The sequence below is a fragment of the Triticum aestivum genome, chromosome 3B (assembly GCF_018294505.1).
Source record: "Triticum aestivum cultivar Chinese Spring chromosome 3B, IWGSC CS RefSeq v2.1, whole genome shotgun sequence".
Lineage (NCBI taxonomy): Eukaryota > Viridiplantae > Streptophyta > Magnoliopsida > Poales > Poaceae > Triticum > Triticum aestivum.
The window spans coordinates 29,499,033-29,524,382 of NC_057801.1; the positions used below are offsets into that span (position 1 = coordinate 29,499,033).

The 25,350-nt window shown below is 46.9% G+C and overlaps 1 protein-coding gene across 2 annotated transcripts in view; it reads right to left on the reverse strand.

Annotated features, from left to right (window-relative positions):
• LOC123068382 (uncharacterized) overlaps positions 1–3,045 on the reverse strand; it is a 5,230-nt gene extending 2,185 nt beyond the window's left edge. The window contains exons 1-4 of one of the 2 annotated variants that reach the window (XM_044490953.1): positions 2,721–3,045; positions 2,358–2,384; positions 2,107–2,272; positions 1,896–2,021 (exon numbers count right to left, since the gene is read on the reverse strand). In XM_044490953.1, coding sequence (XP_044346888.1) covers positions 1,896–2,021; positions 2,107–2,272; positions 2,358–2,384; positions 2,721–2,935 — 534 coding nt within the window. In that variant the 5' untranslated portion in view covers positions 2,936–3,045. The remainder of the gene's footprint in view (positions 1–1,895; positions 2,022–2,106; positions 2,273–2,357; positions 2,385–2,720) is intronic. The other variant, XM_044490954.1, reaches the window with a different exon arrangement.
• Positions 3,046–25,350: the final 22,305 nt, after the last annotated feature.

Here is a 25,350-nt window from a genome sequence, read left to right on the forward strand (position 1 = left end):
TCCGCCACTGCTTACATCATTCAATGGAGTATAAAAAATGCCATGAGATTATCAGATTTAAGGATACTACTGCAGCACAATTGTAAGAACTACAGAAAATGCTAAATAAAAAGGAAAACCAAATGCTTACACAAGGATTTAATATAAACATACTTCAAAACAATGCGCCAAGAAACGAATAAATGTAGCAACTTCATTAGAAAAAGAAGTTAAAATAATGAGTTAATTACACAAAACCACAACTTCAGAATATCTTATAACACTTTACCACAACATTTAAGTTTTTTAACACAAAACCACAACTTCGCGGCAACTTATAACACTTTACCACAACTTTTGAGTTTTTTAACACAAAACCACAACTGTTGGCCTAATTCTCAACATTGAGCCCAAATCTACCGGTCAACTTCTTTTAACAGCCAATCTGAATGATTGGGCCCACATGTCAGGCTCTAGGCGACAAGTTCCCTCCTATGTGGCGCTGACTGAATGTGTGTAACATAGCAGTGTGCATACAACATCGTCATCTCTTCGATGACACGTTCACCTGCAGCTTCTACGCCATCTACCCCGAAAAACAAAAAAGATCCGCCGTCTTCAGCTTCTTTGTCTGGCGCACTCCGTCCAACCATGTTGTTGTCTGGACAACCGCAGCTAGCACATGCACTATACCACGTCGTGCATAGACAAGGCTCTTGCCTTGTGCTCCACCGCTGTAGAGACGCGCTCGTCCTCCCGAGGACCTCTTTGTCTAGTTCGCGCGCCCCGCCCGGCCATGCCATAGTCCGGACGGGCGCTGCCAGCACATCCGTGCCGCCACGTTGTGCACAATCAGGGCTGCCACCCTCATGCTTAACGACCACTGCAACGTGCTCGTCCTCACTGATTACAACGTCGAGATCATTTTGGAACTCCACCGCCAACGATAGTGACATGTGGGTGCGGCTTTGCGACACTAGGAACCTCGCCATTGAGGACGCTTGGAGTGATCATCCTGTGGCAGAATTTTGACCACCCCCAACAACACCCAGCTCCCTGGTCAATGCGTCGGTGGAGTTTATAGCGCCGGTACGGGATGGCAAGAGAAGGAAATGGTAGGCCACATCGGAGATGCGCACATGCCACCTTTTTCCTGCTTAGTTCCTAATATGTGGGCCCAGTCAATCAGATTGTATATTAAAAGAAGTTGACTGATAGATTTGGGCTCAATGTTGAGAATTAGTTCAGAAGTTGTGGTTTTGTGTTACAAAAACTCAAAAGTTGTGGTAAAGTGTTATAAGTTGACCTGAAGTTGTGGTTTTTTGTTAAAAAACTCAAAAGTTGTGGTAAAGTGTTATAAGTTACTCTGAAGTTGTGGTTTTGTGTAATTAACTCTAAAATAATTCCAACCATACAGGACGACACACTATTTTGGCTGAAATAATGAAACCTTTACCTAGGACAATTTAGGTTGGAAACCACAAACATAGATGCATAGTATAACCAAAGATGACAATCCTTTCAGGTTTAAGTTTCTTCGACAATGTTCTGCCATTCAAAGTACCGCTATGTCTTTCAAGGAATATAAGTTTCTTCAATTGCGTTGAACTCTTCAGATAACCATATAAGAGCACTTCAAGTTACAGAATGACATTTGGCACAAGCACAACTGTACAAGGCTCCATACAGGTACAGCCATGTCATCCTTGTTTATATACCAGGATCACAGTATTATACTATCTTATACTCCCTCCGTCCCAAAATAAGTGTCTCAACTTTGTATTAAGCTTGAGACACTTATTTTAAGACCGAGGGAGTAGTATTTGACAAACTTTGGATCTATGATATAGCATGCCACATGGCTGTTGCCTGAAATGAAACAAAAAAATCCGTAGTATGTACTATAGGACTTGTACCTGAGCAGCTTCATTGGTAGCATCTTTAATCCATATAGCTATTGTTTCCTGCTTCGCACGCACGCTAAGGATCGCTCCACAAATTTCATTATCATATTCGAATTGCTCACCAATCAATGCCAGTATCTAAACATGATATTTGCCAAAAGAAGTCAGGATGGATTTACAGAAAAAGAAATTGTCCAAAACGAGTGATGCGAAAGATGCTTACTGTATCCAACCACAATGGCTGTGATTTGCCTTCGCCACAACTGATGGTCCATGCACCTCCATTACCACGTATAGGGCCTTCACATTTCGGCTCAATCTTATTCTTGAAGCAATGGAGGTCAGCTCCCACACCCAATTTACTAGGGTGGAGGATATTTTTGTAAAGGCTGAAAGACCACCCAACTCAATTGTTAGCCATGAAGGGATATACGCAAAAGGTGGAAAATACAGTAAAGACCGAACAAACATCACCGATTTTCTGAAGCAGAATTTTTTACCCTGAAACAAATGTAGTGTGACTGTGTGAGTAATGACAGATATTATCATCTGGTAGAAGACAACCCAGGGAGTCAGTCAATATACACTACTCAGTTCAGCTTAACATTCTCACAAATCCCTGTTTGCGGGAGGCTGAAATCCGGTCACAAAACTAGAGCCAGAGAACATTTTAGTCCTAGACTCGAGCATCAGATCAGCAGTCTTGTGTTGGCTTAAGGCGAGTTGCTCGCAGGGCATCTAAATCTAAATTTACAGCCATCGTACATCATTCACAAGCAACCAACAGATTGGGGACTAACGAGGGTTTGGGAGGAGGCGAAGGGTGGGGGAAAAGACCTCCGGAAGTCGTCGACGGTGGAGAAGGTGTGGACGGTGTTCTCCCGGCCGGCGGACTCCTCCTGCGGGTTGCGGATCCAGAAAGCCCAGGTGGGCTCGACCGGCTGGGGCGCGGCGGAGTCGCCGTCGGCACCGGCGGCGGCGCCTGCGATCTCTCCCTTCTCTATCTCCTCCGCGTCGGCGGGCGCGCGCACCGTGTCGGCGCCCTCGGCCATGCCGGTGGCGGCGATGGGAACAAGCGCCGCCGCCGCGTGGTCGCGTGAGCTGCGTCGACTAGTCGCCGAATGGACGAGCGCGTAGAGAGCTATTTTTTTGTGATTCGGTCACTGCGCAAGTAGAAATGCTTATCTAAACTCAGAAAATATACAGTAGTGCACAGTATTTTTTTTTCACACTTCTTATTTCTTTACCAAATTTCACAGAAAAGTCTTTCTTTTCTTTTGAATCAGTGTATTACTCAAATTAAGTATTCATACAATCGTGTTCAACCCATTCGGTCGAGTCAAGCAAACTTTGGTGCTTCCTGGGAAAATCTCCCTCCACCGGCGAGCCCATGAATTCGCCTCCCCTTCGCCGGACGCTCCGGCGGCCGGTGGTGGGGAGGGGATTTTTGGTGCTTCGGATCCGGCTAGTAGATAGGTGGCCAAATTTCGTGTTTTGACCTTTTTGCTATACAAATTCAGGATTTGACCCTGGTTGCAAAAAAATTCGAGATTTGACCCTTTCGCTACCGCCAGGGGTACAGGCGGTAGGGTTACACAGCCTACCGCCAGAGCCTCTGGCGGTAGGATGCGACGGAGGGGACGGCGGCCGTTTGCCCGAGGTGACGTGGATAAGTACCCTACCGCCAGGTACCTTGACGGTAGGTTGTCTAAACCTACCGCCAGCACCCCTGGCGGTAGGGTGCGGCTCGGTTTTGCCTCCCAAACTTTCTGTGACGAAATACCAAAGTGCCCTGGCGGTAGGTTCGCCCTACCGCCAGGGGGTTGGCGGTAGTCTGTGCGACCCTACCGCCAGAGGCCGTGGCGGTAGGGTCCTGTGTTTTATTTTTCCAAGTTCAGTTGCTTGCTTCTTTTCAAATTCAATATGACATCAATATCACAAATAGATAAGCACAACAGCAAAAAGTGTTTGCATATGAAATTATGATAACCTCACACTTATAGATAGTAAAAATGATGTATCCATTAAGTTCAACATATCAAAATAGGTTCAACTACTAACATAGGTAGCAATAACAAGACACCGAGTAGTTCAACATAAGACAACAACTTTAACTTAGCAAGTTCAACATCACTAGTTCCTCCCCGTCCCCCTCTTGGCGGCACGCTCCTCGTTTGTCTTCGAGCGGCCCTCGTCCGGCTTCTTCGAGCGATGATGAGGAACCGGTTTCTGAAACGGTGATGGGCTCAGAGCATCCTGGTGCGGATGAGATACCCTCTTCGCCTGGGTTGGCTGAGTCGGTTGAGGTCCATCATCGTCGTCGTACTCCTCCTCATCACCTTCTCCGTCGTCACCTCCTTCCTCTTCTCCCTCTTCTTCCTCTTCCTCCTCGTCCACTTCCTCTTCTTCCTCGGTCTCGTTAACAAGGCGAGACGATGAGGCGACATGGCTCGAGGAACCTCCTCCGGTGTGGCTTGATGAAGCTAGGGCACGTGTCGACCCACCAGGAGGAGGAACATGCACGTCAACCGAGGCAGCTTACCCAAGCATGCCCGCTAGCTTGCGGCAACGGTTAATGATCTTCTGCAATAACAAATATAGTAGAGTATGACTTGGATCAGGTTTAGGGTTGCAAATAAGTAAGAACATGTGGCATGGATCAAATTTGTGTTCGCTCCAATAGAATGCTATGAGGCTTAAAGTTACCTTCGTCGCTTCCCTCAGCTTGTTTTCACCCTCCACGGTTCCGGGGTCAAAACTTAGCGCATTCGAGCCGTCGAAAATGTTTCTGTTTAGCTCTGCGGCCTAGGAATCCAAGGATCATTAAAAAGTTAGCGAGAATGACCATGTCATCATCATTAGCTTGAATGCATTTCAACAAAACTTACCACTCTGTTCATAAGGGGCGCATACTCCTTGAAATCACCTTGCATATCTCTGAGGTTTCTCTTATATGCTTCATCCTCAGAGTCCTCCTCCTCCTGAAGTGATGCCATGTCCGCTTCCGTCCATCGTGGCCTCAGACGCAGACGAAACTTGATTCCATCGTCATACCAATTCATGTGCCTCTCATACACATTCCAGCAAATGTCTGACCTCTCCTCATCTTTGCGGAACGTCCTCTCATCCCACATTGTCACAAAAGACTTGTGCTCGTCAGCCCAGTCCAATATCGACTGAGAATACTACCTGCTCTTCCTGCATAGGGACATAACAAGCAAAAACACAAAAGACCATAAGAACATCGAACTTAAAGAAATCACGGTAAAGAGATGGCAGCACATACTTGTGAAGGTCATAACCGCCGGTGTCGTGGGGCCTTGCCGGTGGTGGGTGTTGCAATACGCCAAATTGTGTTGCCACGCGTTGTGGTAGGTGCCATTCGACGGCGTACACGCATATCAGCGGGACAATGCACCGGAAGAGAAGGCGGTTCCGCTCGCACATCTGTTCAGCTCGAACCCCCAATCTCTATCATGGTACGGCCACCAGTTAACCTATACAAAGATTGTTTAGCAACCGTGAAAGTATAAACATTTAAAACTATCTCGCTCATTGGTATACCTGAAAAGATGTCAGGTTGTCCAGCTTGTTGGTGAAGGCCTTGTACATCGCACTTCCCTTGCCCGAGAAGACCTTAACCTTGTCCCAAGAATAGGCGACAGTAGGGTATTGAGAACGGTCGCCATCCTCGCCATACTCCGTCCACTCTGTCCGTGGCAGTTTCTCAGGGCGACCAACCGGCAGCCGCTCCCAACTCCAAATCGAGAGGGCCCAGACACACCCACACATCCCAGATGTTTTCTCGGTCCTCTGCGTTGCGTCATCTAGCTGCAAACAACAAGTGATGATCAGATGACACAATTTAAAGCAATTTAAAGAACCACACACATAGGTGAGATGTATGACGTCTTACCGAGCGGTAGAGGTACGCGAGGCCAGCAGACCCCCAGCTGTACCCTGCATCCCAGTCGGCCAGGAAGTCTAGATACATCCATAGGGCGTTGTCCCCCGAGCAGTCAGGAAAGACCACCTCTATGAGAAGAAACCACGGGTAGGCCCTTGCATACTGCTCCACGGTCCTCGGATCCGCATCTTGCGGGCATTCAGCCCAGTGGTCTAGGAGCCATGCCAGTGCTACACCGGATGTTCGGTTACTCTTGATGGGAGGGCAGTCGCCGATGAGGGCGGTAACCCTGTCCGGCCAGTTCTTCCTATCCACGCGCCCAATGAGAGCATGGCCCTTGATCGGTAGGGCCGTGATCATGGCGAAGTCCTCGAGCGTCACCGTCATCTCACCACATGGGAGATGGAAAGAGTGCGTCTCGGGCCGCCAACAGTCCACCAACGCTGTGAGAGCCGTGTGGACAAGCGTCGGCGGCATACGCTTGAACTGGAGCACGAAACCCAAGAGCCCAGCTCTCCTATAATATGGCTCATAGCGGTTGTCGTAGTTCATCTCTTTGACCTTGGTGTGACCCCTCATACGTAAGGGCGGAAGCATCTGTCAATGTGCACACGAAAATAGTTAGAAAAAACTTTTGAAAAGGCAAATTTGTGATGCAACACGTTGATCAGTGCTATTTACCACTCCGTTCTCGATGTAACGGGCGCGATGACCGTTATCGAATGCCGGGTCAAGCATAGTGTAATTAGTGCCGATCGCCGGACCAATGGGGGGCCTCCTGAAACACGAACACTTTGTTATGAACATATAATCATATCATGTTAAACCGTTCAACTAAACATCAATCATATCATATTCAACAGATGTAAAAAAATATTATGAATATGAACTGCGCTTCATCTTCAAACTAGTTATTCTATCCTATTACGAATATGAACATTAACCAATCAATTTCAACAATTGTAAAAACATATATAAAAATTACCAACATATTCATCTTCAAACCACATCACCTCATCACCTTATCTTATGCCAAATTGGTTCTATCCTCAAACTAGTTAACAAATTCAACATATTCAACCACATCACCACATCAACTCATCAATCATATTCAAACATATTTAACCACATCAAACATCAATAAATAATTCAAAAAAATATTAACATGAACTAGGGTTCATCAACTATATAAAATAGGCTCTATCATAGTCAACTTCAACCACATCACCACATAAATCATATTCAACTACATCAAACATCATATTACTCCTAATTAAACAAACCTAAAAACAACAAAAATCAAAATCTACTAGATAAAATAGGGTTCATCTTGTGCCTAATAATGCGTCGAATTGACAGCTTCTTAACTAAAACGAATTGGAGGGATTGAGAGAGCTTACTTTTCTCGTTTCGGAGCCATCTCGATCCGAAAAAACCGTTCACAAACGAAGAAGATCGGATGGGGGAGTGGAGGGGATGAGAGAGGCCTTCCCCTCTCTGTTCTTGCGGGCGGCGGCAGGGGAGAAGAAGATGGGGGCTGGGTTCGTGGATGGGCCCCACGAGCCGGCCCCCGCGGGGTTATAACGGTTCGGCACTTACCGCCATGAACATTAGCGGTAGGGTTGCACACCCTACCGCCGAATCTCCTGGCGGTAGGGTCGACGGCACGAAACGGCAGCCGTTTGGTCAGGCTGACGTGGATAAGTACCCTACTGCCAGGGCACCTGGCGGTAGGCTGTGTAACCCAACCGCCAGAGACCCTGGCGGTAAGAAAAAGGGTCAAATCCCGAATTTTTTTCAAACCGGGGTCAGATTCTGAATTTGTATGCCAAAAGGGTCAAAACACGAAATTTAGCCTAGATAGGTAGGGTTTTAATTCTCGCAGGAGCAACGCTTCTTCTTCGTGTCAGTTTTTCGAGCTCCAATTCTCCTTAAGTTCGTCCGTTGGGACGGATTAGATGTAGCTCCGGCGTAGATTCCTGCCACCTTCTTGGGGCGGCAAGGTTACGGTTCTCATCATGCGTGCGCAACGGCATTATTTGGTGTCAAGTTCTTCAGATCAATTCAAGGATTCAACGACGACGAGTGTTGCTTCGGGATGATGGTCCTTAGGGGCACGTGCACGAAGACTTTCTGGCTGTCATCGACAAGGTCGTGCCGGCTCCGGTATGGGAGCAGCGACAGCGGCGCGTCAACGGCTCGTTTTGGCGGCTATAGTGGTCGCTCGGTGGTCCATGTACCTCGATGATTTTTTACTATGTTTGAGATGTTTTGTACTTCTTGTGAGTCTCTATAACATGTCTGATCCTTTTTGCCAAAAAAAAACTTTGATGGCATCCTATTAAAAAACTAGTAGAACGCCCATGTGTTGCTACAGGCTACAATTCATATAAATGAATTAAACAAACGACTAGCACTATTAGTGAAAACCTTACACACATAATCTTACTAGCAGCACGGTTTAAAATAAGGCGCTACTGCTACTTAGCAGTAGCGCGTGAAAACAAAACGCGCTACGGATATTCGCATAGCAGTAGCGCGTCAGGATGAAAGAGTGCTACTAATACAATTGCCACGATGTTGCCGCCAAACTAGGTATAGTAGTAGCGACGTTTTCGTAACTGCGCTACTGCTACTGAACTTAGTAGTAGCACTTTTCGCCAACCCTCGCTGCTGCCAAGTTTAGTCCCTTCCTTGCAACTAAGTTTAGTCCCACCTTGCTCCGCGAATAGAGTGTTTACCACCTTAAATATGTTACTTCTCAAACTATCACAACCGCTTGGTCTTTATTGTACTCTATGTGTAGGATTCACTACTAGGGAAAAACTTATAATCATAATCTTACCAGTAGCACCTGTTAAAAGAAAGCGCTACTGCTACTGCTACTTACCCGTAACACGTGCACATGAACCGCGGTACAGATACGAGTGTAACAGTAGCGCTTCTTCCGGGGAAAGTGCTACTACTAAAATTCTCACTACTAAGCCGGTAGGCTATGAATAGTAGTAGCGATCTTCGGCAAACCGCGCTACCGCTAAGATTATTGTAGCAGCGCGTTTCCCGGGAAAAGCACTACCACTAATAAAAAAACAAATAGAAAAGTAAATGGAAATGAAAGAAATAGAAAAAGGAGAAAGGAAAAAAATGTAAATAAAAATAAAGGAGAAAGGCATAGCAGTAGCGTCTATTCAGAACATGCACTATAGATAATATAGCAGCAACGCGTTTTGTAAACCCCCGCTATGGAAAGGGAAGGAAAAAAGAAAAGAAAAAGGAAAATAAATAGCTATAGTAGTAGCGCGTTGTGCAAAAAGCGATATAGCTAACTTGGCTATAGCGTGTTTTGCCTACTAGCGCTACCGCTACATTTGACTTAACCCCCGTGCGGTTTCTCTCTCCCCCCAGGCACCGCTTCACCCCCAAATCCCTCGCACACTTCGCCGCCATCTCCCCACTTCGCCGTCGCCCCACTTCGCCACCGTCTTCTGCCGACGTCGATGCCCCCGGAGCCACCAGAGCCGCGCACCGTCGACGCCACCGGAGCCGCCCCAAAGCAACCGGAGCCGCGCGGCCTCATCAACGCCATCGGAGCCACCCTCGATGGCCCTGTCTCCCTCGCCGTCACCAGAGACGCCCCTGCCTCCCTCGCCACCACCGGAGCCACCCTATGTAAGCCCCACCCCTCCTATCTCTCTCTCTCATGCATAACACAAACATTGGACAGAGAACTAGCTAGTTAGGTTAACTAGTTTAATTAGGTTAATTATCTAGGTTAGTGCAAAAATTTAGTTAGGGATTTGACAGAGAACTAGCTAGGTTAACTAGTTTAATTAGGTTAATTATCTAGGTTAGTGCAAAAATTTAGTTAGGGCTTTGACAGAGAACCAGCTAGGTTAACTAGTTTAATTAGGTTAATTATCTAGGTTAGTGAAAAAATTTAGTTAGGGCTTTGACAGAGAACTAGCTAGGTTAACTAGTTTAATTAGGTTAATTATCTAGGTAAACTAGGTTAACTAGGTTAACTAGCAAAAAATATTTGGACTATGGACCTGAATCTGGTCCAAATTTCATTCAATTGAAATTTGAATTATTTGGACTATGAAAATTTTGGTGAGGTCAGAAGGGTTAGAGAAAATGGAGTTCCTTTGCAATTTTTAATTGGGTCTGTCCTAGTCAGAGAAGGGTTAGAGAAAATAATGTGTGTGTGTGTGTGTGAGAGAGAGAGAGAGGAATAACTAGAACATAATTTGGGTTCTGTCCTAGGCAGAGAAGTGTTTAGTGAGGTCATTTTGCAAATGTTTTTGATTTTTGGAAAGTCCACCATTTTTCAAGAAAAAGAATTTAGGCAAGTTTTATTTTAAACATGATCCCTTCCTAGACTTTTAGCTTTAAACAAAAAACAAAAGCATTTAGCTAAAAATAAAAAATAGTAGCTATGGCATTTAGCTATAAACAAAAAACAGAATTGATGTTATATGATATATGTCATTGATGTTCATTCGCATATTCCATTATTGTTGATTATATCTTTTCATTGAAGTGGTCATGTTATATCTTTTCATTGAAGTGGTTCGATTGTGTCCAAATGGCCTTTTGTTGTCTCCAGGGAATGATTTCGAGTGGCCTATGTTTTGCCGGAATGTTGATTCATTTCCGTTCTAGTAAATTTCACGCGCTCTATTTGTCCAGTTTGTAGAAAAGGTCATGCCGGAATTTTCCGTGAATTTCGGCATGACTTGGGCTACAAACTAGGACAATCGAGTGCCCGAGATTTGCCGCAACGGGAATGAATCAACATTCCTGCAAAACATTGGCCTTTTTTGTCATTATTCATTTTATTAGGTCTAGAATTAATTGACTAGATTTAATCACAGGAAACATGGCTAGCAACGATGAAGGACAGGGTTCTGGTGATTGCAACGTCTACATGGCGGCAGACGCCTATTTGAACCTTCTCGATGAGCAACGGTTGTTGCAGGGCCCACCTGTCACATCCGAGATCGAGACCGACATTGAGGCCGGCGCTGAGACTGACACCGACGCCGAGACAGGCGCCGGGACTGACACCCGTGCCGAGTGATGAAGTCATGTACCTAGGGTAGGGTCATGGACCTGTCCAAGATACCCTCCCCGAGGACATCTTTAGAAGAAGCCGTCTTCCAGTCGACCAAGAGGGACTTCACTCGACGGACTGGAAGAAACTCGACGAACCTGAAGACACTCGACCATGAAGACTCACTCAACCACCAGGAGTTCAAGATCTACTCTATATCCAAACGGTCTGTAATTAAGTAGTCTTTATGGTCATGATGACACTTTATGTAATGCGTTACCAGTAACGCCTGACCTTAATGTACTTTAAACCCTCTGCTACGTGGGCTGGCTGGGGTCTTGGCATCCTCTATATAAGCCACCCCCTCCACTGGCAGAAGGATTCGCACCCCTGTAACTCTCACACATATAATCCAGTCGACCGCCTCCGGGCACCGAGACGTAGGGTTGTTACTTCCTCCGAGAAGGGCCTGAACTCGTAAAACACTTGTGTGCACAACTACTCCATAGCTAGGATCTTGCCTCTCCTTAGTACCACCCTACACTACTGTCAGACTTAGAACCACGACAGTTGGCGCCCACCTTGGGGCAGGTGTCTTAGCGACTTATTGGAGAAGTTGCAATTTTTCCGATTCCCGTCATCATGGTTGCAGGCGGAGTTTTGGTTGAGGGCCGCGAGATCCGTCTCGGCGCGTCCATGTTCGTCGCCGATGACTCTGCCTGGCTGCAGGAGGCTCCGCTCGACGTCGACGCGCTCCCAGTCTGCAGGGCTACGCACTTTCGAGCGTGCGTCTGCGGCGTCCTTCTGCGGCAACCGTCGACCCAGTATCGGCCGGTTTTCGTGTCATCCTCCCTCCCCGCTTCCCGCCGGCGCAAGCGCTCCGGTCGGTCGAGGCTTCAGCGGTGGGTGAGGCACGCGGTGGCTCGCCAGTCGGCCACCGCCCAAGTCGCGGCAATCGAGCCCGATGAATCTCTCTACGGCTTGTTCGACCTATCGACTGGCTCCGCAGAGACTGCATCCGAGTGCGACAGCAGTGATCCAGCGGCGGAGATCCTGATGGTCAATGGACCGCACGTTCCCCCCGGCTTTCCCGGCGCCGAGGGAGGAAACGGCGGAGGCGATCCGTCGCACGACCATGAGGAGTACCTCCCCGAGCCCCTCAATTCGCAGCAGAGGGAAGAGCTTCGCCGCCGGAACATGGATGCGCTTCACACTCCGATTGTTGGAGAAACCCCTGAGGCTCGCGCCTTAGAGGACGCACGCCTGGCCAACCTGGCCGAGCGCACTCGACTGGAGAACCTTCAGCGGGCACTCGACGAGTGCGCGCGGCAACAGATTCCAGACTCCAGTCAACGCCAGCTCTTTCCACCTCCGACTCAGGTATATCAAACTCCGATTCAGAATTTAGCAGCTGCAGCCCGTATAGCAGAATCAATTCAGCCTTCCCAGTCAGAGGCTGGTAGAGGCTTGATGCAGATCAGAGATTTGCTTCGGGCAGCAGGAGATCAGAACTCAGCTGTGTCGTAGTCGCGGAACAGGATTCACAGCAGATCCGTGGCAGCAAATACGGTCCAGTCGGCTCATAGCCCAGATCGCCCCCGAGGCGTGAAGGGCGTGGTGACCGGCACGATCAGTACATGAACCATGAGCAGTATGATCACCGACTCGATCGTAATGATCGACGTCGAGTGCCTACTCCCCCCAAGGGGTGGGTCCTATATGCCTCGACAGCAGGATGATAGACGCCAGCACAGTGGCGGGCGAAGGATTCCGGTTGACCCCAGGGAACCAGGCTTTGATGCGAGATCCATCATCATTCAAGGTCTGGTCGACCGAAATAGAGCCCATAGAGAGGGTAACGACAGAGATGTACCCACCAGCAGCCGAGTGCATGTCTCTGGACCAGAGTATTTCAGCAGAGTCATCAGAGCCGCGGTGATTCCTCCCAACTTCAGGTTGGCGACTGGACTCAGCATGTTCAACGGTGAGTCTAAGCCCGATACTCGGTGGCGGAAATGACGAGGTGGCCATGAAGCATCTGCCTCTTATGTTGGAAGGGTCAGCCAGAGCATGGTTGAATCAGTTGACACCCAGCAGCATTTACACGTGGGAGGACCTCTCCCAAGTGTTTGTAAGAACGTTCGAAGGAACATGCAAGCGACCAGCAGGACTGACAGAGCTGCAATCTTGTGTGCAGAAGTCGAATGAGACTTTGAGGGATTACATCCAGAGATGGATCACACTGCATCACACAGTAGAGAATGTATCTGATCACCAGGCAGTCTGCGCCTTCAAGGAGGGCATAAAGTACAGAGAGCTAAGCCTGAAATTCGGTCGAACCGGAGACATGTCTCTGAGTCGAATGATGGAAATAGCCACCAAATATGCCAATGGTGAGGAAGAGGATCGGCTCCGGAGTGGCAAGCACAAGTCAGTCGCCCAGGAAACCGAAGGAGGAAACTCCAGTCGGAAGCAGAAGCGGAAAGCTGAGCCAGCTGCTCCCCTTGGCCGTGACTCAAGGGAAGTTTAAAGGAAAGCCCAAGGGGCCTTGGAACCCCAAAAAAGTAAAGGATAAGGAAGGAAACGACGTGATGGATTTACCGTGTCACATCCACACGAAGAAAGATGAGGAGGGTAACTTCATTTACCCGAAGCATACCACTCGGCAGTGTCGACTCCTGATACAGCAGTTTCAAGGGAAGCAGCACAAGGACAAGGAAAAAGAGTCGGACAAAGTCGAGGACAAGGAGGACAGTGACGAGGAGTATCCGCAGGTCAATTCCACCCTGATGATTTTTGCCGATGTTGAGAGCAAAAACCGACTGAAAGTTATAAACCGAGAGGTGAATATGGCTGCTCTGGCAACACCCAATTATCTGAAGTGGTCTCAAACCGCCATTACATTCGACCAGTCTGATCACCCAACGCACATAGCCACCCCTGGGAGGCAAGCTCTGGTGGTCAACCCAGTCGTTGAGGGCACTTGACTGACTAAAGTATTGATGGATGGCGGCAGTAGTTTGAACATACTGTACGCTGAGACGCTGCAAGGGATGGGCATTCCGATGTCCAGACTCAGCACGAGCAACATGAGTTTCTATGGAGTCATTCCTGGCAAGAAGGCCGCGTCACTCGGCCAGATTGCTCTTGATGTGGTTTTTGGTGATTCCAAGAACTTCCGCAAAGAGAAGCTGACATTTGAGGTTGTAGATTTCCAGAGTGCCTATCACGCTATTTTGGGCAGGCCGGCTTATGCACGTTTTATGGCTCGACCATGTTACGTGTATCTCAAATTGAAGATGCCAGGTCCTAAAGGCGTGATCACTGTTACTGGTAATCACAAGAAGGCAGAAGAGTGCTTCCAGAAAGGCTCAAAGATCGCCGATGCTCAGATGGTGGCAGAAGAGTGGCAGGAACATCAGAGGAATGCAGACCCGAGTGATTTGTTGCGAGCCAAGAAGCCTGCTACGGAATCAGCATTCCAGTCGTCCGGTGAGACAAAACCAGTTCATATCCACCCGACCGACCCCAACGCCGCTCCGAATCATATCTCCACAACACTCGATCCCAAATAGGAAGAAGTGCTCATCCAGTTCCTCTGTGAGAACTGGGACATCTTCGCATGGAAACCTTCTCACATGCCAGGTGTGCCCAGGGGACTGGCTGAGCATCGTCTGCGAGTCGATTCAAAGGCAAAACCTGTGAAGGAACATCTGCGATGGTCTGCCGTCCAGAAAAGGAAGGCTATTGGCGAAGAGGTGGCTTGGCTCCTAGCAGCAGAGTTTATCCGAGAGATTTACCACTCCGAGTGGCTCGCCAATGTCGTCATGGCCCCCAAAAAGGACAATTCGCTTCGCATGTGCATTGATTTTAAGCATATCAATTGGGCCTGCCCGAAAGATCATTTTCCTCTTCCCCGCATCGACCAAATAGTCGACTTGACTGTGGGATGTGAGCGACTGTCTTTCTTAGACGCTTATTTCGGATACCATCAGATCCGTCTGTTTGGACCCGATGAGATAAAAACAACTTTCATCACCCCATTCGGGTGCTTCTGTTATGTCACCATGCCATCCGGCCTCAAGAATGCCGGAGCCACGTTTATGAGGATGATTCATAAGTGTTTGCTCACTCAGATCAGTCGAAATGTGGAAGCATACATGGATGACATTGTGGTCAAGTCACGGAAAGGTTCCGACCTGCTGACTGACCTCGCTGAAACATTTGCCAACCTCAGGAGGTATGATATCAAGCTTAACCCATCCAAGTGCACATTCAGAGTTCCTGGTGGAAAGTTACTCGGTTTTCTCGTTTCCGAACGAGGAATCGATGCAAACCCAGAGAAAGTGGGCACTATACTCCGAATGAAATGACCTGTGCATGTGCACGATGTTCAGAAGCTTACTGGTTGCTTGGCCGCTTTAAGTCGATTCATCTCTCGTCTCGGTGAGAAGGCATTGCCTCTTTACCGACTGATGAAGAAGTCAGACAAGTTCGAGTGGACTCCTGAAGCTGACGCAGCATTTGCAGAGTTAAAAACTCTGCTTTCCACCCAGCCGGTGCTTGCTGCCCCGATCAGCAAAGAGCCTTTGCTGCTTTACATTGCAGCCACAGGACAAGTCGTCAGTACTGTACTTACGGTCGAGTGGGAAGAAGAAGGGAAAGCCTTCAAAGTTCAGCGCCCAGTATATTACATTTCCGAAGTCCTGACCCCATCAAAGCAATGATACCCTCATTATCAGAAGCTTGTATATGGGATTTATATGACCACGAAGAAAGTTGCTCATTACTTCTCTGACCATATCATCACAGTCGTCAGCGACGCCCCCTTATCAGAGATTCTACACAACAGAGATGCAACTGGTCGAGTGGAAAAATGGGCGATTGAACTCCTTCCCCTGGATATCAGATTTGAGGCAAAGAAAGCTATCAAGTCCCAAGCAATAGCAGATTTCCTCGCCGAGTGGACTGAACAACAGTTACCGACTCAAGTTCACTCGGAGCACTAGACTATGTTCTTTGATGGCTCTAAAATGCTAAATGGTTCCGGTGCCGGGGTAGTGTTGGTGTCCCCCCGAGGAGATAAGCTCAGATATGTACTCCAGATTCACTTTGACTCCTCCAACAATGAAGCAGAATACGAAGCACTCTTGTATGGGTTGCGTATGGCCATTTCACTCGGTGTCCGTCGCCTCATGGTCTACGGTGACTCGGATTTGGTGGTTAACCAAGTGATGAAGGAGTGGGACGTCAGAAGCCCAGCCATGACTACTTACTGCAATGCAGTCAGAAAGCTGGAAAAGAAATTTGAGGGATTATATCTCCATCACGTTCCCCGACTGAAAAATCAAGCAGCCGATGACTTGGCGAAGATAGGTTCCAAAAGAGAAGCCATCCCGAGTGGCGTGTTTTTGGAGCATGTTCACACGCCGTCAGTCAAGAAGATCCTTTCACTGAGGAAGCCCCGCAGCCCAAAAGCGCCACAGATCCGACTGAAGTCGAGGTCCCAGCTGTGGTCGACTTAATCATGGAAGTTCTGGTTGTCACTCCCGACTGGACAGTGCCCTATATTGCCTATATTCTAAGGAAAGAGCTCCCAGAGAATGAAGAAGAGGCTCGGGAGATCGTCCGTCGATCCAAAGCCTTTACTGTCATGAAGGGACAGTTGTACAGAGAAAGTATGACTGGAGTCAGCCAGAAATGCATAACACCGGAAAAAGGTCGAATGATTCTCAACGACATCCACTCGGGGACCTATGGCCATCATGCGTCCTCTCGGACCATCGTGGCTAAAGCATACCGAGCGGGTTTTTACTGGCCCAGAGCAAATGAAATGGCGAAAGAGATAGTCGACAAGTGTGAAGGATGTCAGTTCTACTCCAACATGTCACACAAAACCTCCTCAGCCTTAAAGACCATCTCGATCGTCTAGCCTTTCGCTGTTTGGGGTTTAGATATGGTTGGACCGCTGAGAACCGGCAGGAGCGGCTTCACCCATGTACTGGTGGCAGTCGACAAGTTCACCAAGTGGATCGAGGCCAAGCCCATTAAAAATCTTGATGCGGGCACTGCCATCAGCTTCATCAGAGAATTAATATTCAGATATGGAGTACCGCATAGCGTTATCACTGATAATGGGTCAAACTTCGACTCCGATCAATTCAAAGCTTTCTGCACTTCCCAAGGCACACGAGTCGACTACGCTTCAGTCACCCACCCTCAGTCGAATGGACAAGCAGAAAGAGCAAACGACCTGATTCTCAAAGGACTGAAACCCCGGTTGATGCGCGACCTCAAGCACGCAGCAGGGGCGTGGGTCGGCGAACTTCCATCAGTCCTTTGGGGATTGAGGACTACTCCAAATCGGTCGACCGGGAGGACTCCGTTCTTTCTGGTCTACGGAGCTGAAGCGGTTCTGCCGAGTGACCTGCTTCACAATGCGCCGCGAGTCGAACTCTACTCTGAAGCCGAAGCAGAACTAGCCCGGCAGGATGCAGTTGACCTCCTAGAAGAGGAAAGGGAGATGGCCATGATCTGATCGACCATCTATCAGCAAGACTTGCGTCGATTCTACGCCAGAAACATGAAGAGCCAAGCCTTCCAAGAAGGAGATTTGGTCCTCCAAGTGGACCAACAGAAGCCGCACAAACTCGCCCCTACTTGGGAAGGCCCCTTCATTGTTACCAAGGTTCTCCACAATGGAGCATACCGTCTTTACAACATCGATCGCTAGATTGACGAGCCACGAGCTTGGAATGCGGATCTGCTCCGCCCCTTTTATACTTAAGTATTCACTCGGATGAGTTGTAATAAAAGTACTTCTGTAGTTTATTTATCAAAGACAAGAGTTTCATAATTTTCCCCATTGATTGTTATTACTTTTGTTCACATAAATCAGTCCCCCAGTGGGTGGCTTAGTTGCGAATCCGTTTCGCCTAAGTTTGTAAAAAAATCCTACCGAGTGGTAAGCCAGCCTTCCACTCGGAGGCTTAGCTGCGAATCCTTTTCGCCTAAGTTTAAACAAAATCCTACCGAGTAGAAAGCCAGCCTTCCACTCGGAGGCTTAGCTGCGAATCCGTTTTGCATAAGTTTAAACAAAAACCTACCGAGTGGTAAGCCAGCCTTCCACTCGGAGGCTTAGCTGCAGTCCAAGTACTCGCCTAAGTTAAAACAAAATCCTACCGAGTGGAGAGCAAACTGTTGGGGAACGTAGTAATTTCAATAAATTTCCTACGCACACGCAAGATCATGGTGATGCATAGCAACGAGAGGGGAGAGTGTTCGTCCACGTACCCTCGTAGACCGTAAGCGGAAGCGTTATGACAACGCGGTTGATGTAGTCGTACGTCTTCACGATCCGACCGATCCAAGCACCGAACGTATGGCACCTCCGAGTTCAGCACACGTTCAGCTCGATGACGATCCCCAGGCTCCGATCCAGCAAAGCTTCGGGGAAGAGTTCCGTCAGCACGACGGCGTGGTGACAATGATGATGTTCTACCGGCGCAGGGCTTCGCCTAAACTCTGCGACGATATGACCAAGGTGGAATATGGTGGAGGGGGGCACCGCACACGGCTAAGGAACGATCCGTAGATCAACTTGTGTGTCTATGGGGTGCCCCCTGCCCCCGTATATAAAGGAGGGAGGGGGGAGGCCGGCCGGCCCTTATTGGGCGCGCCAGGAGGAGGAGTCCTCCTCCTAGTAGGAGTAGGACTCCTCCTTTCCTACTCCTACTAGGAGGGGAAGGAAGGGGGAGAGGAGGGGAAGGAACGAGGGGGGCGCCCCCCCTCCTAGTCCAATTCAGACCAGAGGGAGAGGGGGCGCGCGGCCCTTCCTGGCCGCCCCTCTCTCTTCCCACCAAGGCCCATGTGGCCCATTAACTCTCCGGGGGGGGGGGGGTTCCGGTAACCCTCCGGCACTCCGGTTTTCTCCGAAATCACCCGGAACACTTCTGGTGTCCGAATATAGTCGTCCAATATATCAATCTTTATGTCTCGACCATTTCGAGACTCCTCGTCATGTCCATGATCACATCCGGGACTCCGAACAAACTTCGGTACATGAAAACTTGTAAACTCATAATAAAACTGTCATCGTAACGTTAAGCGTGCGGACCCTACGGGTTCAAGAACTATGTAGACATGACCTAGAACTATTCTCGGTCAATAACCAATAGCGGAACCTGGATGCCCATATTGGTTCCTACATATTCTACGAAGATCTTTATCGGTCAAACCGCATAACAACATACGTTGTTCCCTTTGTCATCGGTATGTTACTTGCCCGAGATTTGATCGTCGGTATCCAATACCTAGTTCAATCTCGTTACCGACAAGTCTCTTTACTCGTTCTGTAACACATCATCTTATAACTAACTCATTAGTTACAATGCTTGCAAGGCTTAGGTGATGAGTATTACCGAGAGGGCCCAGAGATACCTCTCCGACAATCGGAGTGACAAAACCTAATCTCGAATTATGCCAACCCAACATGTACCTTCAGAAACACCTGTAGAGCACCTTTATAATCACCCAGTTACGTTGTGACGTTTGGTAGCACACAAAGTGTTCTTCCGGTAAACGTGAGTTGCACAATCTCATAGTTGCAGGAACTTTGTATAAGTCATGAAGAAAGCAATAGCAACATACTAAACGATCAAGTGCTAGGCTAACAGAATGGGTCATGTCAATCACATCATTCTCCTAATGATGTGATCCCATTAATCAAATGACAACACATGTCTATGGTTAGGAAACATAACCATCTTTGATTAATGAGCTAGTCAAGTAGAGGCATACTAGTGACTTTATGTTTGTCTATGTATTCACACGTGTATCATGTTTCCGGTTAATACAATTCTAGCATGAATAATAAACATTTATCATGATATGAGGAAATAAATAATAACTTTATTATTGCCTCTAGGGCATATTTCCTTCAGTATCCCACTTGCACTAGAGTCAATAATCTAGATTACATAGTAATGATTCTAACACCCATGGAGTCTTGGTGCTGATCATGTTTTGCTCATGAGAGAGGCTTAGTCAACGGGTCTGCAACATTCAGATCCGTATGTATCTTGCAAATCTCTATGTCTCCCACTTGGACTTGGTCCCGAATGGAATTGAAGCGTCTCTTGATGTGCTTGGTCCTCTTGTGAAATCTGGATTTCTTTGCCAAGGCAATTGCACCAGTATTGTCACAGAAGATCTTCATTGGTCCCGATGCACTAGGTATGACACCTTGATCAGAAATGAACTCCTTTATCCAGACTCCTTCATTTGCTGCTTTCGAAGCAGCTATGTACTCCGCTTCACATGTAGATCTCGCTACGACGCTTTGTTTAGAACTGCACCAACTTACAGCTCCACCGTTTAATAAAAACACGTATCCGGTTTGCGATTTAGAATCGTCCGGATCAGTGTCAAAGCTTGCATCGACGTAACCGTTTACGACTAGCTCTTTGTCACCTCCATATACGAGAAACATATCCTTAGTCCTTTTCAGGTATTTCAGGATGTTCTTGACCGTTGTCCAGTGATCCACTCCTGGATTACTTTGGTACCTTCCTGCCAAGCTTATTGCTAAGCATACGTCAGGTCTGGTACACAGCATTGCATACATGATAGAGCCTATGGCTGAAGCATAGGGAACATTTTTCATTTTCTCTCTATCTTCTGCTATGGTCGGGCATTGAGTTTGACTCAACTTCACACCTTGTAGCACAGGCAAGAATCCTTTCTTTGCCTGATCCATTTTGAATTTTTTCAAAATTTTATCAAGGTATGTGCTTTGTGAAAGTCCTATTAAGCGTCTTGATCTATCTCTATAGATCTTGATGCCCAATATGTAAGCAGCTTCACCGAGGTCTTTCATTGAAAAACTTTTATTCAAGTATCCTTTTATGCTATCCAGAAATTCTATATCATTTCCAATTAATAATATGCTACAGAGCTCCCACTCACTTTCTTGTAAATACAGGCTTCTCCAAAAGTCTGTATAAAACCATATGCTTTGATCACACTATCAAAGCGTTTATTCCAACTCCGAGATGCTTGCACCAGTCCATAAAATGGAATGCTGGAGCTTGCACACTTTGTCAGCACCTTTTGGATCAACAAAACCTTCCGGCTACATCATATACAACTCTTCTTCTAGAAATCCATTCAAGAATGCAGTCTTGACATCCATTTGCCAAATTTCATAATCATGAAATGCAGCAATAGCTAACATGATTCGGACGGACTTAAGCATCGCTACGGGTGAGAAAGTCTCATCGTAGTCAACCCCTTGAACTTGTCGAAAACCTTTTGCAACAAGTCGAGCTTTATAGACAGTTATATTACCATCAGCGTCAGTCTTCTTCTTAAAGATCCATTTATTCTCAATGGCTTGCCGATCATCGGGCAAGTCAACCAAAGTCCATACTTTGTTTTCATACATGGATCCCATCTCAGATTTCATGGCTTCTAGCCATTTTGCGGAATCCGAGCTCATCATCGCTTCCTCATAGTTCATAGATTCATCATGGTCAAGTAACATGACTTCCAGAATAGGATTACCGTACCCCTCTGGTGCGGATCTTACTCTGGTAGACCTACGAGGTTCAGTAGAAACTTGATCTGAAGTTTCATGATCATTATCATTAGCTTCCTCACTAATTGGTGTAGTTGTCACAGGAACTGGTTCTCGTGATGAACTACTTTCCAATAAGGGACTAGATACAGTTATCTCATCAAGTTCTACTTTCCTCCCACTCACTTCTTTCGAGAGAAACTCCTTCTCTAGAAAGGATCCATTCTTAGCAACGAATGTCTTGCCTTCGGATCTGTGATAGAAGGTGTACCCAATAGTCTCTTTTGGGTATCCTATGAAGACACATTTCTCCGATTTAGGTTCGAGCTTATCTGGTTGAAGTTTCTTCACATAAGCATCGCAGCCCCAAACTTTAAGAAACGACAACTTTGGTTTCTTGCCAAACCACAGTTCATAAGGCGTCGTTTCAATGGATTTTGATGGTGCCCTATTTAACGTGAATGCGGCCATCTCTAAAGCATAACCCCAAAATGATAGCGGTAAATCAGTAAGAGACATCATAGATCGCACCATATCAAGTAAAGTACGATTACGACATTCGGACACACCATTTCGTTGTGGTGTTCCAGGTGGCGTGAGTTGCGAAACTATTCCACATTGTTTCAAGTGTAGGCCAAACTCATAACTCAAATATTCTCCTCCACGATCAGATCGTAGAAACTTTATTTTCTTGTTACGATGATTTTCCACTTCACTCTGAAATTCTTTGAACTTTTCAAATGTTTCAGACTTGTGTTTCATCAAGTAGATATACCCATATCTGCTCAAATCATCTGTGAAGGTGAGAAAATAACGATACCCGCCGCGAGCCTCAACATTCATTGGGCCACAAACATCAGTATGTATGATTTCCAAAAAATCAGTTGCTCGCTCCATAGTTCCGGAGAACGGCGTTTTAGTCATCTTGCCCATAAGGCACGGTTCGCAAGTACCAAGTGATTCATAATCAAGTGATTCCAAAAGTCCATCAGTATGGAGTTTCTTCATGCGCTTTACACCGATATGACCCAAACGGCAGTGCCACAAATAAGTTGCACTATCATTATTAACTCTGCATCTTTTGGTTTCAACACTATGAATATGTGTATCACTACTATCGAGATTTAATAAAAATAGACCACTCTTCAAGGGTGCATGACCATAAAAGATATTACTCATATAAATAGAGCAACCATTATTCTCTGATTTAAATGAATAACCGTCTCGCATCAAACAAGATCCAGATATAATGTTCATGCTCAACGCTGGCACCAAATAACAATTATTCAGGTCTAAAACTAATCCCGAAGGTAGATGTAGAGGTAGCGTGCCGACCGCGATCACATCGACTTTGGAACTGTTTCCCACGCGCATCGTCACCTCGTCCTTGGCCAGTGCTCGCTTATTCCGTAGTCCCTGTTTCGAGTTGCAAATATTAGCAACAGAACCAGTATCAAATACCCAGGTGCTACTACGAGCTCTAGTTAGGTACACATCAATAACATGTATATCACATATACCTTTGTTCACTTTGCCATCCTTCTTATCTGCCAAATACTTGGGGCAGTTCCGCTTCCAGTGACCAGTCTGCTTGCAGTAGAAGCACTCAGTTTCAGGCTTAGGTCCAGACTTGGGTTTCTTCTCTTGAGCAGCAACTTGCTTGCTGTTCTTCTTGAAGTTCCCCTTCTTCTTCCCTTTGCCCTTTTTCTTGAAACTAGTGGTCTTGTTGACCATCAACACTTGATGCTCCTTCTTGATTTCTACCTCCGCAGCTTTTAGCATTGCGAAGAGCTCGGGAATAGTCTTGTTCATCCCTTGCATATTATAGTTCATCACAAAGCTCTTGTAGCTTGGTGGCAATGATTGGAGAATTCTGTCAATGATGCTATCATTCGGAAGATTAACTCCCAGTTGAATCAAGTGATTATTATACCCAGACATTTTGAGTATATGTTCACTGACAGAACTATTCTCCTCCATCTTGCAGCTGTAGAACTTATTGGAGACTTCATATCTCTCAATCCGGGCATTTGCTTGAAATAACTTCAACTCCTGGAACATCTCATATGCTCCATGATGTTCAAAACGTCGTTGAAGACCCGGTTCTAAGCCGTAAAGCATGGCACACTGAACTATAGAGTAGTCATCAGCTTTGCTCTGCCAGACGTTCTTAACATCGTCAGTTGCATCAGCAGCAGGCCTGGCACCTAGCGGTGCTTCCAGGACGTAACTTTTCTGTGCAACAATGAGGATAATCCTTAGGTTACGGACCCAGTCCGTGTAATTGCTACCATAATCTTTCAACTTTGCTTTCTCAAGGAACGCATTAAAATTCAACGGAACAACAGCACGAGCCATCTATCTACAAACAAACATAGACAAGCAAAATACTATCAGGTACTAAGTTCATGATAAATTTAAGTTCAATTAATCATATTACTTAAGAACTCCCACTTAGACAGACATCTCTCTAGTCATCTAAGTGATCACGTGATCCAAATCAACTAAACCATAACCGATCATCACGTGAGATGGAGTAGTTTTCAATGGTGAACATCACTATGTTGATCATATCTACTATATGATTCACGCTCGACCTTTCGGTCTCCGTGTTCCGAGGCCATATCTGTACATGCTAGGCTCGTCAAGTTTAACCTGAGTATTCTGCGTGTGCAAAACTGGCTTGCACCCGTTGTAGATGGACGTAGAGCTTATCACACCCGATCATCACGTGGTGTCTGGGCACGACGAACTTTGGCAACGGTGCATACTCAGGGAGAACACTTCTTGATAATTTTAGTGAGAGATCATCTTAAAATGCTACCGTCAATCAAAGCAAGATAAGATGCATAAAGGATAAACATCACATGCAATCAATATAAGTGATATGATATGGCCATCATCATCTTGTGCTTGTGATCTCCATCTCCAAAGCACCGTCATGATCACCATCGTCACCGGCGCGACACCTTGATCTTCATCGTAGCATCGTTGTTGTCTCGCCAACTATTGCTTCTACGACTATCGCTACCGCTTAGTGATAAAGTAAAGTAATTACAGGGCGTTTGCATTTCATACAATAAAGCGACAACCATATGGCTCCTGCTAGTTGCCGATAACTTCGGTTACAAAACATGATCATCTCATACAATAAAATATAGCATCACGTCTTGACCATATCACATCACAACATGCCCTGCAAAAACAAGTTAGACGTCCTCTACTTTGTTGTTGCAAATTTTACGTGGCTGCTACGGGCTTTTACCAAGAACCGTTCTTACCTACTTATAAAAACCACAATGATAGTTTGTCAAGTTGGTGCTGTTTTAACCTTCGCAAGGACTGGGCATAGCCACACTCGATTCAGCTAAAGTGAGAGAGACAGACACCCGCCAGCCACCTTTAAGCACGAATGCTCGCAACGGTGAAACCAGTCTCGCGTAAGCGACGCGTAATGTCGGTCCGGGCCGCTTCATCTCACAATACCGCCGAACCAAAGTATGACATGCTGGTAAGCAGTATGACTTGTATCGCCCACAACTCACTTGTGTTCTACTCGTGCATATAACATCAACGCATAAAACCTGGCTCGGATGCCACTGTTGGGGAACGTAGTAATTTCAAAAAATTTCCTACGCACACACAAGATCATGGTGATGCATAGCAACGAGAGGGGAGAGTGTTCGTCCACGTACCCTCGTAGACCGTAAGCGGAAGCGTTATGACAACGCGGTTGATGTAGTCGTACGTCTTCACGATCCGACTGATCCAAGCACCGAACGTACGGCACCTCCGAGTTCAGCACACGTTCAGCTCGATGACGATCCCCGGGCTCCGATCCAGCAAAGCTTCGGGGATGAGTTCCGTCAGCACGACGGCGTGGTGATGATGATGATGTTCTACCGGTGCAGGGCTTCGCCTAAACTCCGTG